This window comes from Pogoniulus pusillus, chromosome 7, assembly GCF_015220805.1.
Source record: "Pogoniulus pusillus isolate bPogPus1 chromosome 7, bPogPus1.pri, whole genome shotgun sequence".
NCBI lineage: Eukaryota > Metazoa > Chordata > Aves > Piciformes > Lybiidae > Pogoniulus > Pogoniulus pusillus.
In genome coordinates this window covers 1,555,853-1,573,478 of record NC_087270.1, presented here as the reverse complement: position 1 = coordinate 1,573,478, position 17,626 = coordinate 1,555,853, and the positions used below count along the sequence as shown (strand labels likewise).

Genomic DNA, 17,626 nt, shown 5'->3' with positions numbered 1-17,626 from the left:
GAGCTGAAAAAATAGGCATGGCATCCCCAACTGGACTAAAAGGGACTGAATTTCATGAAGGATTCAAACTAATCTCAACAGTAACTGTTTTTTACTTTAAGATTAGAGGGTTTTAAGCCCCTTAACCAAAGCACAGTGTTTAGAGCTTCCCACCAAAGTCACTGAAAATGCCTGGAAGTTACAGACCCCAGAGGAATCACTGCGCTCTACTTGTGTACAGCAGCTGGCAGCCTATGGTGTAGGTACCACAGCATCTCAAAGACAAGGCAGGATCCTTTATACCCCTGTTGCAGTGTCCATGGCATAGCTGGCCTTTCTGGAACCACACACAGTAGCTGCTCCAAGCTACCTCCTCATAGTCTTCTCTAGAAGGCAAGAGGACAAGGAAGGGTCCCCAGAAAGTCTGAAACACATATCTGCCATCATTTACTTGTCTACATATCCAACTTTCTTCACAGCATGACAACAAAGCAACTAAGAATGAGGAAAAAGAAAAAAGAAAACCATTTTATTGTCTACCTTTTAAATCATACCAAAGAGGAAGACCAACTACCCATGCCAACATCAGATGAAATTTTCAACCAAGAAACTTTGAGCACTGAGCAGCCCTTTCCTCCCAGAACTGTTGAACTCGCATAAAAATAGTTCTCAACAGCATAACCACTCTGCTTCTTAACCTCAGTGGTTTAATACTTGCCTTTTTCCTTTCCAGACCTACTCAATCAGAACAATTTAGGAGGAGTGGCTACTGCCACTGCTACTACGGAAAGGTCGCTGCCAGTTTATGCAAAGCCAAAATTAGCTGTCGTAAGGCCATTGTTTGTACTAAGCAGGGCTTACTTTTCAGCCTCAAATCACACCAGGACAATTTACAGTCACCTCTACATCTCTCTCCTCTTTCATTGCCTGACCTCTTTCTCTCATACAAAGTCAGCTGCCAAGCCCATCTTAATGGAAACAAAAGCATCTTGTCTAGTCTATGATCAAGTTTCATTAAAAATGCTCAAACTCCACCTAGCAAGAAACAGAACAAAAAGCCATGAAGTTATTTTAAGAAGGGGTAAAGGTTTGCTATTCAGATTAAGTTCACAGTTTACTCCATCTCCACTGCTCTTGGGTTCCTCCTAATTACTTTTTGGGTCTTAGATTTGCTGCTTCAAATTGCACCTAGCAGAAGCACTTTGTGGATTTAGCAATTCCCAGAGGCACAGTTGCAAACCCAAAGCAATTTCAACAGGTACAAGTGTTCGGCAAAGTCACAGCAGATGCACATTGCTAACAAGTTCCTCTTTGCAGAAAAAAGGGGGGAAAAATTTCTTCACCACCTTTGCAATCACAAAGTAAGAGTACAGTGGGTAACATTGGTCTAGTGTGATGGTTTGGGTGTTACCTGCCCCTCCACACTTAAGAAAAATCACCCAGACTAGACCCAGCAGCTGGAAATTAAAGAATGGAGTTTTATATTTACAGCTTAGCACAATATACAAGCAGATATTTACAACATATACACCCAGGTACAGAAATATACAAGTTAAAAATAATACAGAAACACAACAGCCCTGCCGGGAATCAGTCCCCAGGAGGGACTCCCAATCACTCTTTCACCTCCCTTCCACCCCTCTACCTTATCCCAGACTTTGCCTTACATTCAAGGTGAGTTTGGATAATCAGCCAGGGGAGTTGGGAAGCAGAAGGATTTGTTACACAGATAGCAGGTTAGAGAGAGAAGGGAGGCAGCCAAAGCCAGAGAGCAATTCTGTTATCTATGTTTGTGTACTTGGTTTTATACATCTCAGAAAGCCTATGAGTGAAGTAGACAGCACCGTTTGCTTTTCACAGCCTGTATTCTAACTCTTCTCACCAAAATATTCCAGCTAGGCTCAAACTAGCACAGTCTAGGTACTATTTTTACCACCCAAACAGTAAAAACATGTATGACTTATCTAAAACAGTCAATAAGATGACAGAACTTATGGCACTCCAGCTGGGAGTTAAATGAAGTCTCTGCACAAAGCATACTGGTGATTCTCTTTTTGTTTGTGGAGTGTAGACTCCCACTCGTTCTTCCAGTGACAAATGTAATCTTTTTATCATTAAAGTGTTTGGAAGAGAAAAAGGTAAGGAAAAATAAAAATACCTTCCATTAGGCCTTACAAAAGGGCCTGGACTATCCTCAGCAGTCCATAAGCAGGTGAATGCTGGAAAGGTAAAGCCCAGTCAGAGGCTTCTGCCATCAGTGCTAAACAGGCAAAGTCCAAAATCCTTCAGAACATTAGACAAAGTGCTTTGAAGGTGAATAAGCCATGGCACGACAGGCTCAGAACCCCACGTTCTCCAGATCTGCCAGCCTAGAAGGATCTCTTCAGTTACTAGACTTTTCCTCCAACTTGCAACACAGCACTGCTCTCACACTGGGCTTCAGAAGACTCCTTTAGATGGAGAGCCATTGACTTTCTAGGCAAACACCATTTGGGTATCTCACATCTGAGTTTAAGGATTTCCATAAAAACTGGAGTCAAAAAACATACATATCCCAAGGCTCACAGAAGCATCAAATATTCACACCCATCTTAGAGGCATTTAGTTATGACCATCCGTGGTGGTTTGGCTGTTACCCCACCCCCCACACACTTTTAGAAACACCCAGACTAGACTCAGACAGACTCTGGGAATATAAATGAAGCTATTTATTTACAGCTAGCACAATATACAAGCAGTTATTTACAATATATACAGAAATATACATAAATAGACAAGGTAAAAATAATACAGAAACACAACAGCCCTCCCAGAAACCTGAGTCTCTAGGAGGGGCTCTCAACCACCCCTGCACCTTCCCCCTGCCCCTCTCAACCTTACCCCAGTCCTAAGGAAGAAAAGAGGTTCAGCCAAGAGGTTAAGAAGCAAGGTTAGTGGCAGTGAGGTGAGGGAGCTGCAGCTGAGTCTGAAGCCAGCCAGAAACTGAAGACAAAATGGTAAAAGTGTTATCTAATGTTTACATTCTTCTTCAACGAGACTCTGAGGGAAAGTAGACATCACCGATGTTTTCCTTTCATAACCTAACATCTAGTTCTTTTCACCAAAACATTCTAGCCTGCTTCAAACTAGCACAATCCACCCCTACTTCACTCAGAGTATCGCTGAGAATTATCTGATCTAATCTAAACCAATATTTACAGTAATGAATTTTACAAGTTCAGTTCACACTTCATCCCAGCTATCTCAATTGTAGGCGATTCAAAAGCTCAGAACAGTTTTGTCTCCTCACAGATGAGATGAGAACAGGGACTCCCAGGTGACGTTGGGTTTGTGCTCATGTACTGTAGATTCTCTCGTAGATTCTTCCAGTGTTGGACGCCGATGGTACCTAGAACAGAAAACTCCTAACAGCTTGTATGGTACACTCTGAATTTAAAGTCTCTCAGCTAAAGTTAGATTTCTCTGTGGCACACACTGGATTTCACCATTCTCCTGCATTACCCAGTAGGTGTGACCAGGATCTTCAGCAGACACCACCCCTCGGACAGGTTTCCCTTGACCCAAACAGTTTTCCCTAACAGATTCTTTTCACGTACAACCGTCTACTGTTTGGACCAAATCTGATTGTGCAGGTCTTGCTCTGTTTACTGAACCTCTACTATTTACCAACCAGGTAGCTTGTGCTAAATGTTTGTCCCAGTTTTTCAGAGTTCCACCCCCCATGGCTTTTAGGGTGGTTTTCAGCAAACCGTTGTAGCGCTCAATCTTCCCTGCAGCTGGAGCACGTCAGGGTATGTGATAGATCCAATCAATACTGTGCTCTTTGGCCCAGTTTTTCACAAGATTGTTCTTGAAATGAGTGCCATTGTCTGACTCGATTCTCTCTGGAGTTCCATGTCTCCACATGATCTGTCTCTCCAAACCAACAATGGTGTTACGTGCAGTTGCATGTGGAACTGGGTAGGTTTCCAACCATCCAGTGCTGGCTTCTACCATCGTTAGCACATACTGCTTGCCAGAACGAGGTCGAGGTAAAGTGATGTAGTCAATCTGCCAGGCTTCACCATACTTGTACTTTGACCATCTCTCACCATACCATAAGGGCTTGATTCACTTAGCCTGCTTAATAGCAGCACAGATGTCACAGTCATGGATGACTTGGGTGATAGCGTCCATGGACAAGTCAATTGACCTATCGCGAGCCCATCGGTATGTTCCATCTCTGCCTTGATGTCCAGATGAGTCATGGGCCCACCGAGCTAAGAACAGCTCACCTCGGTGTTTCCAATCAAGGTCAAGATCAGAGTTTGCATCAACTTGAGCAATCTTAGCAGCTTGGTCTGCCTGCTGTTTGTGTTGATGTTCCTCAGTGGCTCTGCTCTTAGGCATGTGTGTGTCTGCGTGCCGCACCTTCACTGGAGTTCTCTCCAGCCGTGCATCAATGTCCTGCCATAGATCAGCACACCAAATAGGCTTTCCTTTCCTCTGCCAACCATGCTTCTTCCAGTCCTTTAGCCAACCCCACAGAGCATTGGCTACCATCCACGAGTCGGTGTAGAGGTAAAGGAGAGGCCAATTTTCACGTTCAGCCACATCAAGAGCAAGTTGGACAGCTTTTACCTCAGCAAACTGGATTCTCCTTCTCCATCTCTCACTTTGGTAACTCTCCTGGTAGGACTCCAAACCGCTGACTTCCATCTTTGCTAGTTCCCAACAAGATGACAGGAACTATCTGTGAACAAAGCATAGTTCTTTTCCTGATCAGAGAGATCACCATAGGGAGGAGCTTCCTCAGCACGAGTTATTTTCTCCTCTGGAGGTTTGGTACAGTCTGTGCCTTCCGGCCAGTTGGTGATCACCTCCACCAGACCAGGTCGGTCAAGATTACCCATTCGTGCTCGCTGGGTTATCAAAGCCATCCATTCAGACCAGGTTGCATCTGTGGCATGATGTGGTGATGAACCTTTGCCTTTGAACATCCAGTTAGAACAGGCAGTGTAGCAGCTAAAAGCAATTGTGACTCAGCGCCAATCACTTCAGAAGCTTCTTTCACTCCTTCATAGGCTGCTAGAATCTCTTTCTCTGTTGGGGTGTAATTTGTCTCTGAACCTCTGTAGCCACGACCCCAGAAACCAAGTGGACGACCACATGTCTCATTTGGAGCTCCTTGCCAAAGACTCCAAGTTGGACCATTGTCACTGGCAGCCGTGTACAGAATGTTTTTAATGTCCAGACCAGATCGCACAGCTCCCAAGCCCACTGCATGGACTACTTCTCACTTGATCTGATCAAAGGCTGCTTGTTCAAGTCCCCACTCAAAATTGTTCCTCTTACGAGTCACATCATGCAGAGGTTTGACAGTTTGACTGAATCCAGGAATGTGTAGTCTCCAAAATCCCACTGCACCCAAGAAAGAGAGAGTGTCCTTCTTACTGGTGGGAACTGTCATGGTGGAGACTTTGTTGATCACATCCTGAGGAACGTAACCGCGACCATCCTGCCACCGCACTCCCAGAAACTGAATTTCTCTGGCAGCTCCTTTGACCTTGTCTCTCTTAATGGCAAAACCTGCTTGCAACAGAATGTCAATGATTTTGTTACCTTTCTCGAAGACTTCCTCAGCAGTTTGGCCCCACACAATGATGTCGTCGATGAACTGGATGTGCTCTGGAGCTTTACCTTTCTCCAGTGCATTGTGGATGACTGAGTGACAGATGGTTGAGCTGTGTTTCCACCCCTGAGGCAAACGGTTGAGCTGGTACTGGATTCCTCTCCAGGTGAATGCAAACTGAGGCCTGCACTCCTTTGCTATGGGAATAGAGAAGAAAGCATTAGCAATGTCTATGGTTCCATACCATTTAGCCTCCTTCGATTCCAGCTCGTACTGGAGTTCCAGCATGTCTGGCACAGCTGCACTCATGGGTGGAGTCACCTCGTTGAGGGCACAAAAATCAACTGTCAGTCTCCAATTGCCGTTAGGTTTGCGCACAGGCCAGATGGGACTGTTGAAAGGTGAATGAGCTTTCTCGATGACAGCCTGACTCTCCAGTTGATGAATCAGCTGATGAATGGGCAACAAAGAGTCAGGGTTAGTTCTGTACTGCCTGTGGTGAACAGTCTGAGTAGCAATTGGCACCTCCAGATCCCCTATGTCATGATGTCCCACAACTGCAGATTCATCTGACAGTTCAGGTCTAATGGACAACTTCAATTTACCATCCTCAATCTCTACAGATGCTATTCCAAAAGCCCATTTGTGACCCTTAGGATCTTTGAAACAACCTTGTCTCAAAAAGTCAATTCCCAGAATGCAAGGCGCATCAGGACCAGTTACAATAGTATGTGTCTTCCACTCTTTACCAGTTAAACTGATCTCAGACTGCAACTTAGTTAACTCTTGAGATCCACCAGTGACTCCAAAAATAAATATGGACTCTGTCCCTTTCAATTGGATGGCAACAAAGTACACTGAGCACCTGTGTCAACTAAAGCCCTGTATTTCCGGACTTCTGAACTGCCAGGCCACCTAATGAATACATTCCAATAGATTCGGTTCTCTCCACTATCCCTTTCCTCCTCCTGGTTGGAGGCAGAGCACCCCTAATGCTGAACATGGCATCAGGGGTGTACACAATGATTGGTGGTGTTGTGAGAGGAATTGCAACTGTTGGAACAATTGCAATTGCTCTTGGGAGCTGAAGAAGTGACAGCTACTTTTCTGGCATTGCTGCCTCTGTTTCTGCCACTCTGCAGTTCCCTGACCCTCTTTGAAAGAGCTGCAGTAGGTTGACCATCCCATTTGTTCATGTTCTCCCCGTATGTGTCACGCAGAAGTATCCACAGTGACGCACGTGATTGCTGATGTCTGGGTGGAATTTGTCTCCTCCTGGGCTGGAATTGCCTTGCAGGAGGTGGGCATCTGTTCCTGATGGCAGAAACATGCACCCATTCAGATGATGCAGGAATGGTATCTCTTACCAGATTGGTAATGTTTCTGAGATCCTCCTTCAGTTCTTTCATGCTGTCTTTAATACCTTCCTTAAGCTCTGTTCCCAGAGGTTTTATGGCAGAGACTAGGCCAGAATGTGACAAGCTGTCCTCTACCTGCCTCAGCTGGTCAGTGAATTCACCAACAGTAAAAGACCTTCCATTATCACTCCTTGACAGGAACTTGCTGGCCAAGATGTTAGCATAGGATGAAGGAGCAAGCTTAATCAGCTTCTTCATGAGACCTGTTTCAAGAGTAGTATCATCAGGCTCATGTGTGCCATGATCTCCATAAAGCACTTCCTTCACAGCAAACTCCTTCAGAAGCTTAATTCCCTGCTCAATGGTGTTCCACTTCTTGGCAGCCCATGGCAGATCATCTCGGGAAGGATATCTCATAGCCACAGCCAACAGAAGGCGTGTCCACAAGCTAACCCTACCAAGAGGACTTGCCAGGTATTTGTCCACTCCACTCTCCTTAGTGAGTGGTCCCAGCTGCTTGGCAGACTTGTCTCCTACCTGCAGGGCATTAGCACCAATGCTACAGCATCTCACTAGCCAGCTTAGGATTGGTTCACCTGATTCCCTTGAGTATTCCTTTTTAACTTCCCTGACCTCTCTGAGTGGATCGTTGGAGTCTTGAATGTCATCCTCCTCCTCTTCCTCTTGTTGATCTGATTGTCCCTGGCCTAGAAACAGAACCTTCCTCATAGCACTCTTAATCTCATTGGAACCATCCTCTTTCTTGGCAGCCAATCTCACAGCGCTCTTCTCATTTGAGTACTGCGATCTCATCATGTTCACCAGGTCTTGCAGGCTAAATGCCTCCTCTTCCTCCTCTTGCTCACCAGAGGTCCCCTCTCTTACATCCTCCTTTGAGTCACACTTTGTCAAAAGTTGTGTCTTGGCTTTTGCCTTAGCAGGTGCCAAAAAGGCCTGCACAGCAACAGACCTGGACGTGTCTACTGGAGGGTTTGAATCATTGGGGGTCTGACCTGAGGTCTGTGAGTTCAGATCTGCCTTAGAGGTAACAGGGTTCTGGTCTGCTGCTGGGGATTCGAACTAGCTGAGCTGGTGTTATTCGGACTTGGACTGACTGGGCTAGTGTTACTATTAGTATTATCAGTGCTATTATTAGTGGGTACATTCTGACTTTGGGTACCTGCCTGTACTCCTGGGACGCCTGCCAACCCTGATGTGTTCTCTTTGCTGTCAGGAACATTGGCAATTTTCCCAGAATCTGAAGAGGGAGGTATAATAGATGTCCCTGTCTGTGCCCCTTTGTTTTGGTTTCCACTCGTACACTGTTTCTGAGACATTGAGCCGTTTGCTTTTGAGACAGAAATTTTCCTAGTTCTTACAGGCACTGCATTTGAATTTTTCACACATGCCAGAATTAATATGAAAATTAAAACTATAAGAGCCAGCATAATACACACCAGACCTGCCACGGTTTGTTTTGTGTAAAAATCTTTACAAGGGTCCGGCATCTCAGTTTGGGGGTAAATTACCCTCATGAGGGCTGTAGTTAAAGCAGTATTTTGATTGGATGTAATATTATTGGCAAATACCCCTGTAATGTTACTGGTAAGATTTTCAGTGACATTAAAACCAGCATACCCAAGAATGAGATCACCCCAGGACCAGAAAATGTTTGTAACTTTAGCTTTAGCCTTCGTATAAGCTAAATTAAGAAAGTAAGCAACAATTTGGGCTTTTATCCAATTGAATGCAAGAAAACAGAACCCCGACCACACCAGAGCCCCCACCAAGTACAATAGCTGCTTTATTAGCTTCATTCTGATTCCCAGAGTTAATTAACAGTCACTCAAATGAATTTGTCCCACATTGGGCACCAAATAAAATGTGTGGTGGTTTGGCTGTTACCCCACCCCCCACACACTTTTACAAACACCCAGACTAGACTCAGACGGACTCTGGGAATATAAATGAAGCTATTTATTTACAGCTAGCACAATATACAAGCAGTTATTTACAATATATACAGAAATATACATAAATAGACAAGGTAAAAATAATACAGAAGCACAACTCCCCTCCCAGAAACCTGAGTCCCCAGGAGGGGCTCTCAACCACCCCTGCACCTTCCCCCTGCCCCTCTCAACCTTACCCCAGTCCTAAGGAAGAAAAGAGGTTCAGCCAAGAGGTTAAGAAGCAAAGGTGAGTGGCAGTGAGGCGAGGGAGCTGCAGCTGAGTCCGAAGCCAGCCAGAAACTGAAGACAAAATGGTAAAAGTGTTATCTAATGTTTACATTCTTCTTCAGTGAGACTCTGAGGGAAAGTAGACATCACCGATGTTTTCCTTTCATAACCTAGCATCTAGTTCTTTTCACCAAAACATTCTAGCCTGCTTCAAACTAGCACACCATCTCTAGAAGATTGGTTCAGGGATTGTCCATCTTGGTCTCCAGGACACATCACTGATGAGGTGACAGCCCATCACCTGCATCCTGACTGGCCTGAAGGAGCCCATTACAGTACCAATGCTGGCAAATAAAACCAGTTCCAGGCTGTGATGATGTGCATCCTGGATACACCCTCTGCTCGCTAGGACTTGATGCTACTCCCTCATGTTGGATGTAAGAATAAGCAGATTTTAAGCCAATCAATTAAAAAAAGAAAAAAAAAGGAGTTACAGAGTGAGACCTGAGGCAATTTTATGCACAGTTTATTTGAAGATACCTAAGTATTTAAGGAGGCAGATGAGGAGAAAGGAGGGAACAGGGAATGAAAGAATCCACAACCAAGCTATTAACTAACTCAATGTAAAGTGACATATTTGGGTACACATCCAGTTACTGTACTGCCCCAAACCTGCCAACAGTTTTCAAAACAACTCTAAGTCATAAGCCTTTGCTGTTCTAGTATTTAGGTAAACTTTTCCATAGGTTGGAAATCATATCTCCTACAGAGACTGCTTTTAATTGAAGAGTCATGAAAAAAATAAGCTCACCTCTCCACACGTGTCTGGATTAACAACGTGACTCTCCAACTGCTGGGGGCCTGCTTATATAGGTCAGGGTTGCTGGGGTTCATTGCTTTGTGTATTACAGTTTAAAGAATGCTCTAAATTTGAGGTTTTTAACTTTTTAATCTATGAGGAAAACTTCCTATAAACTCAGATTAACAACTGCTAATGCACTGAAGAAAGAAAACCACAAACCTTCCTCCTACTATAAAAACAAAATAGTGTGGCCTCTGTTTCTTTTCTGATAAGAGTCTTAAATACCAAACATTTAACTGCATAATAACATTTACTGGCAGCCAGGCAGCCTGCTTAGCAGATATATAAAGCAGGTAAAAGGAGAAAAAGTTAATTTCTTGGCTGAATGATTCCATCGGTAGCTATAGGGCAAACTAGAAAGTCTTTCAGTAAAGTAGCAGTTGATTCTTCTATCAATCTGCAGCACACATACTCTTCCAAGGAATGCATTAAATATGAAAATCATATCCCGTTATCATCTGTTTCCAGCTTTCAGCCCAGTAAGCTTTCCTTAATGAATGCTGTAGCCTAAGGGACAAGCATGCTGTTGGCTTCTCTGAATAATGGAGTGATGCGTCCGTTCCTGCTTATTACAATATCGGCTGGCTGAGGGGGTTTCACACACAGTCACAAGTGACTACTCTTGCCAGCACGCTCCAAGTTATTACAAGATGTTTTTAGACATTTCATCTAAAAGAGCTTTACTGCTTTTAGTGAAGAAAACAGCTATGGTCTTGAACTGTATCATTTATATGGAGATAGGAGGAGGGATTAGAAGCCTGCATTACTGCAGATATATAGCAGAATATATTTAAGTATTCCTTGTCAGTCTTTTTGTCTGTTCCTGAGATAGGCAATCTCTTTCTGCTGCTTCTGAGAAAAGGTCAAAATATACAAAATTATAAATACATCATCTGAGTCAACTGCTGCATCTTAACAAATATCAGTCATTAGGAAGATTTCCTCCTCAGTCAAGACCATTTTCACACTGCTTGGCACAGGAACTGTCAAAACCAACAGGAAAAGGAACATAAACAGGCAGGGCTCTCCCTGCTTTTTAATTCTAGCTCTGTGCCTGAAATAATTGCACGTTTTACTCAGGTGATTCTACTTCACTCAGGCACTAAACAATATTTCACACTACAAATGCCACAGCAAAATTCCCACGCAGAGACCGCTTAGCTCTGCCTGCCTCTTCAGGCAGCAGCGTGGCGGAAAGCCCAGCAAGGTAATAAAACACATTTCCCCCCCTTCCTTCACATTACCTGCTCACTGGATTCTCTTTGCTCATCACCTTCTGCTGACAAGTTACCTTCTTGAAGTGATAGCTCTTTTAATTTCTCTTCCATAGCATGCCTAAACATGAACAAAACCATTATGTAAAAACTGAAGGCCAAAAATCAGCCACCACAAACCAATGAATTTTACTCTGCAACTTGTGCACTTCTAAATGTAACCTCAAGCACCATTTTTCACTCTGACTGTATTTAAAAAGCCCGAGATCAAATTTTCTCCTATTATCAACAGTCCCTTGAACAAATGACATGGCCTGCACTCGGTTTTAACACACATCGATTCCTTCATGTAATTTAGCACCCTACACCACACTAATAACTTGGTGTCTGATTTCATCCCCAACCAGCATTTTTAACAACAGATTATTTCAGCTGCGTCCAAACAATGGCTCTGGCTGCTTTGGGATGAGATGAGCTTTAGAGTTTTTGTTTTACAAACATCACCTTGCATCTCACTGAGCTACTCTAAGGAAAAATATATGGCAGACGTACAAAGAGCAGCCCAGCATGAAGGCAACTTGTCGTAGTGTGACTAACAAACAACTGCACAGAACGTCCTCACCTCCACTCCACTGTTTAATTGACCAGATGTAATGCATTCAGAGAAGGAACTACTGCTTAAAAGCCAAGCACACACAGCAGCACCTATAATTAATCCTGTTTGTTAGTAATTGTAAACCCCAATAATAACTTACAGCAGCCCTGAATGAAAGCACTTCAATACCTATTCTGCATCAGGTAATATGCATGAAAATAAATCTTCAAAACAATTAACTTCAGCAGCTCTGCCACTCCACTGGTGCATTCACCTCCATTTTCCCAGGTAGTAGCAGCTGCTCAGAAAATTAGAAGCATTAAATTTTAACAAATGAAAAAGAAAAGAAAGAAAATTAAAAAACAACCCCATGAAAGACATGCAAAAGAAACCCAAATGTAACTTCTGGATTTTCCTGAAAGCTCAAGTGAATTTATTTATGCTCCCTAAAGTTACTGAACAAATTGTAGATACACGAAGACAGGGTTAAAAAAAAACCAAAAAACAAAACAAAAGTGAATCTTTAGAAAAAGAAGTTGGGTCAGCTACAGCCACATAAACTGTTCACATAGTTATGATAAAGCACTCCTAACAGGCATTCTCTCACTATAAAAAGAAAATAGTAATAATTTCTTTCTGTGTACTTCCATGATAGATTGAAACTATTTCATACTCCATAATTTTTACCCAGTCCACAACAAGGGGGCTTTTCATAACCACAGCACAGAGGATATGCAAGCTGTGCTTTGTTCAACGGCTTCAACAGCTGAAAAATAACTCTTAACTTGGCAAAAAAAAAAAAAAGGAAATAAAATGGGTGGCAGAGAAACACCAAAATGGAAGGTGCAAGCAGATCAACCTATAGCACAAGTGGGACTTGCACCAGGATGTTACTATTGACCACTAATCACAATTTTGTGTGATTAGGGTTGCTCAGAAGGCAAAAAACAAAACAACAAAACTCTAAAACAAGGAGAAATACAGTACCATGACACAGCTCCAGTTCCACTGACTGAAACACAAAGAATTCAAAACACAAACAATAAAAAAGAGAGGATGAAAAATAATAATTAAAAATATAAAGGGAGGATGAAAAAAAGGTTTTTAATTTTGAAACAGAGGATGGAAAATAATTTTTAAATAAATTATAAATCATAATTAAATTAAAATAAATTAAAATTACACCCACGCAACCCAGGGCAGTCTCTAAAATCTGTTACTGAGCTGGAGCAAGGAAAAGCTGCTCTCTGAATGTCACGAGACCAAACTGGCTTAAAAGAAAAGAATCACCAGGCACCAGCTGAGCTCTAGTTGGGTGGGAATTTAATTACTCTTTGTACATCCATGTTTTCTGAAGCTAAACTTTCCAGGCACTTCCTAAGAGCATCCCAGTCTAAGTTTTACTGATTCAGATGAAGCTGTGAGCGTCCCTATAGAGGAGAGAAAGGGGGCAAAGCAGTAGAGAGAACACTGCTCCTGCTGGAATTCAGACTGCCTTATAGAGAAATAAAACCCAATCACAACTGAATTCTAGACAATCACATAAGTGTTGTGTCAGTACCACACTGCAGGGGCTCAAAATGTCTCAACTAATTTGCTTCCTTCCCTCCTGCCTTCCAGCAACTTAAAAAAAAGGGCAGTATCAAAGGAAGAGAAAGTCTCTCAGAGCAGGTATAAACCTTTCCCCCCAGATTTTACCTCTTGCCCAAAATATTGACTCCACATCAGCCCATCACAATTTACTCTTTTTTTAACCTGAAATCATTACCAGCACCCCAGATTGTTCTGCAGTGCGTAGCAAGACAACATTAGTTCAAAAATCCTCAAAGCCAGGCATTCACATTATATAACCTTAAAAATGGATCCTGCTTAAATTTAGTTATTTATCTCTACACTAACAAAAGTACTAGAAATGCTTTTTCTTTTACTTCCACAACTTTTTCCTTCTATACTATTTTAAGATATTGAGGCAGACTGATTAAATAGTAGAGGTATAGAAATTCCCATTTACTTATCAGTTTTAGTCAGTGTGGGGAAAGATTCCAGCAGGGTCTTGCTGGAAGGCAAACACTTCACTCAAAAGAAACCACTGCACAGTCAGGTTGACTTTTGACAACTGTTTCTGCAAATCTGAATAACTGCACAAGCAGAAAACAACAGTGCAATCATTGGGTGGTCAGATTCATTCCTCCTCATGACAGTTTCTGGTTTTTTTCTTTCAAAACTTAAAAACCATGTACATTTTTTTTAACCTGTTGTGGTAATTTTTAAGAAATTAGTTATGTAAAACTAGAACAGAAGTGTACTTAGTACTACCACACTCCTGCAGTGTCAGTTATGACACACAGCTCAAATACATATGGGTCAGAACACCCCTTGGGCTTTATCAGCCCAGAAGGAAATTTCAAAGTGTCCAACACAGAATCACACATTGCATTGGGTTGGAAGGGACCCTCAAAGGTCATCTTGTTCAACTGCTCTCCAGACAGCAGGGACACCTCCACCCCAGGCTGCCCAGGGCCTCACCAAGTCTAATCCTGAATATCTCCAGGGATGGAGTCTCAATGACATCCCTGAGCAACCTGTTCCAGTATTTCACCACTGTCGTTGTAAAAATCTTAATTCTCTCCTAGTAGACACAAAACATTACCAAAGTAAAGACCTCCAGAGGGGATGCTGCAGGAAGCATTTCATTCACTTACCACATTGTTCAAGAATTGCTAGGGGACTATTTAGTAATAGAGCTAAAGGTAACCTCATTTGAACTCAGCTTTAGTCCAGACAGTTCAAACACAGCTACTTGTTCTCATAGAATTTATTGATTCTCACAGTTCCTGTGCTGATAGAGACAGAGGAACAAGCAGTGGCAAAACTATGGCCATGTAGAGTGTTAAAACTAAAAATACATCCTTAATCTACTTTCATGAAATGCATTTCAGGAATGAAAGCCTTATTAAAACAGTTTCATAACAAAGTTTTACAAAACTACTACAACTTAAGACTTTTGTCTTAACTTAGCTACCACTGCTTTATTCCTGTAACACATGGCCCTTCTCTGTGTTTTAAATCTCAGTTCTCCCTCACTTCCAAGACACTCAGCAGACTGCAGACCATCATGTAGAGCTCTGTGAAGTACTGCTGACTACCCCTGTGGGGTCTGTTTCACCACCCATCAGCAGAGTTTGGGTTCACTCCAAACACTTTAAACACTCCAAAACATACAAAATCATAGAACAGCTTGGGTTGGAAGGGACCTTAAAAACCATCTAGTTCCAAACCCCCTGCCATGGGCAGGGACACCTTCCACTACGATGAGCTTTCACTAGCACCTAAAGTTTTGATGTGCTCAGACAACACCAATTTAGCAACCCCACAGCAGCAGTAAACACTAACGTAGTAAGTCTTATAGAAAGCTACTTCCATCTTCTGGATCATTGCTGAACCTGAAGTTTTCATACGAGCTTCCAGCTGGTCCAACTCCTTGAAAAGGGCCTGGTTTCTCAGAAGAGCTCCATTCTGTCGTTCAACTACTTCTTGCAAGTAGTTTTGCAGCTTCATGTATTTTAGTTTCATTCTACAGGAGAAAAAGAAACTATTTAAAGAGTACAAAAAGAAAGCAAATGCACCTATCATTCAAAGCTGCATCACACAACTGACAGGATCTCTGCTGCTTGAAGCAGAGGATTTGGGCTTCAAAAGGGTAAGTACACTAAAAAAAAAATCTTGTAGATTTGTTTTCTGAATTATGTCTTGATTACTTACATCATAAATCAAAATTAAAAGTGTATTTAGAAGAGTATATTTCTAAAGATATACAAATCCTAACATTACAGATGCAGTCACACAACTGCTTTAAGCCAACCTCAACCTATGCTGCCATCAAAAGGGGCATCTCACCCCAAGTCATTGGGGTGTCAGTACTATCTGCTGTATGCCCACATGGCAAATGAGGTGAAGAGTAATTCAGATGAAAAATCCATCTAAATCAGTTCTCACTCATCCAAAACACAGATTCACTTTAAGCCAGGACTATTTTCTTATCTGATTACAGGACAAGCCTTAGTGCCAACAAAGGGAAAATGTGCACCAAGGGCAGCCAAGAGCATCTTTTGGTCTCACTCTGCCTACAGGCCTGCTGAAAATGCAATTTAAATCCCCCTAAACTGCCAATATTGTCAGAGAAACTACACTCCAAAACCTGTTAGTTCACAATAAATTATATAAAGACAGAAAATAATGTCCATGTGATATTTTTCTACTCATTTAGACATTCTCTTCTTGAATCTCCACCTTCATTTTATAATCTAAACATTTTTTTTACAGATTGTATATACAATTTACATTAAATTGATAATACAGAAACTGTCCAAGGAGCAAAGTCTAGAACCTAGAATACCTTGTAGGATTTCCTCAGACTTTCACACTTTCTAAAACCCTAGGACACTGATATGTAGAAGTTGCATAAAACCAAGCTGCACATTAGTTTTGAGCAAGACAACATTTCAAGAGTAAGGTAGTTAAGTTATTGCTCAAGTTATTTCATCAACAACTTAGAGACATGAATCTTGCATTGTATTTAAACATGTGAATATAAATCTATTGTTATAAGAAAACCTTCAAGATAACATTCTAAAAGCATTCCATGATACCCGAGTCTTTGTAACTAAAATAAAAGAAGCTTTTAAGTAGCTTACAGGTATGTATCAGACTTCTTGTATTCCATCAGTTTTCTTTCTAATTCCAGCCTTTTGGCTTCACTGGAAGAAAGCAAACAACACACAGTAAGATAAAACTATTTAATCATTTAAATTCTCACAATGCCAGACATAAAGCAGTTTATAAAGTGTAACCTTTCCGGAGCAGAGAGCATGTTTTTGCCTCACAAATTGATCTGAAAGATGAGCTTAACACAAATAAACCAGCCTCAATGCTTCTACTTCTCTTTGTGCCTCGCTGGAACAAAAGATGAGTTGTTTTAACAGGGGAAAAAAAGAGGCTTTAACAGGTAGGTATCCACACAAGACCTACTAAAAGGTCAGAAGCTTCTGCCCAGTATTCCCAGTCTTTTCTCCAGAATCCCCAGGACAAGTTCCAAATCCAAGACTGGCAGTTCTAGGACTTTTCCCTCCCCTTTTCCAGATCCCAGAGCACAGGACACACTCAGCTGAACTTGTTCAAATGGAGAGCACCCCAGAACATTTCACAGGAACAAAGCAACACCTTAAAAGATTTGCAAAAAGCCCCAACTGTTTCCTAGCTTACAGACCCAAGATGCTACCCAAGTATGTAACAATTTAAATTTAAAACCAAGTACATATTTCATACTTAGGCATTAAAGCCAAGTACACTTAGAGATATGCCAGAACCTACTAAGGGGTAAAAAATACTAACCATTGTAAATACTTATGGTTGTGCAAAAGCTGTGGGACCATTTGTATCTGCCTAAAGCCACACATGGGATAGTCAGAATGCTCAAGAACAAGCTCTATTCCTCACCCAGCATCTGTTTTAAGGAGAATCTATTTGCAGGGACAAAAGAAAAGAGCACAGCTAATATAATTTAATAATTACAAAATGCATCTGGGAATGAAAAGCCACCCCACAAGGAAAAAAAAAAGAAAGGCTTCTAGTAGATTCATATTACAACAGTCAAAGATGATCAGAGAGCTGGAGCACATCTCCTGTGAAAACATGCTGAAAGTAAGGCTGTTCAGCCTGGAGAAGAGAAGGCTCCAGGGAGACCTTAGAGCTGCATTTCAGTATCTGCAGGATACCTACAGGAAGGCTGGGGAGGGACTGTTCGGAAGAGCTTTCAGCAATAGGATGA

At 42.1% G+C, this 17,626-nt stretch overlaps 1 protein-coding gene across 3 annotated transcripts in view; it reads right to left on the bottom strand.

Annotated features, from left to right (window-relative positions):
- The window catches only part of KIZ (kizuna centrosomal protein), a 69,235-nt gene that overhangs the window by 37,009 nt on the left and 14,600 nt on the right, over nt 1-17,626 (bottom strand). For all 3 annotated transcript variants that reach the window (XR_010302746.1, XM_064145716.1, XM_064145715.1), the window contains exons 4-6: nt 16,494-16,556; nt 15,221-15,373; nt 11,235-11,325 (exon numbers count right to left, since the gene is read on the bottom strand). Coding sequence is in view for 2 of the 3 variants with exons in the window: in XM_064145716.1 (XP_064001786.1) it covers nt 11,235-11,325; nt 15,221-15,373; nt 16,494-16,556 (307 nt within the window). In the remaining variant the exon portion in view is untranslated. The remainder of the gene's footprint in view (nt 1-11,234; nt 11,326-15,220; nt 15,374-16,493; nt 16,557-17,626) is intronic.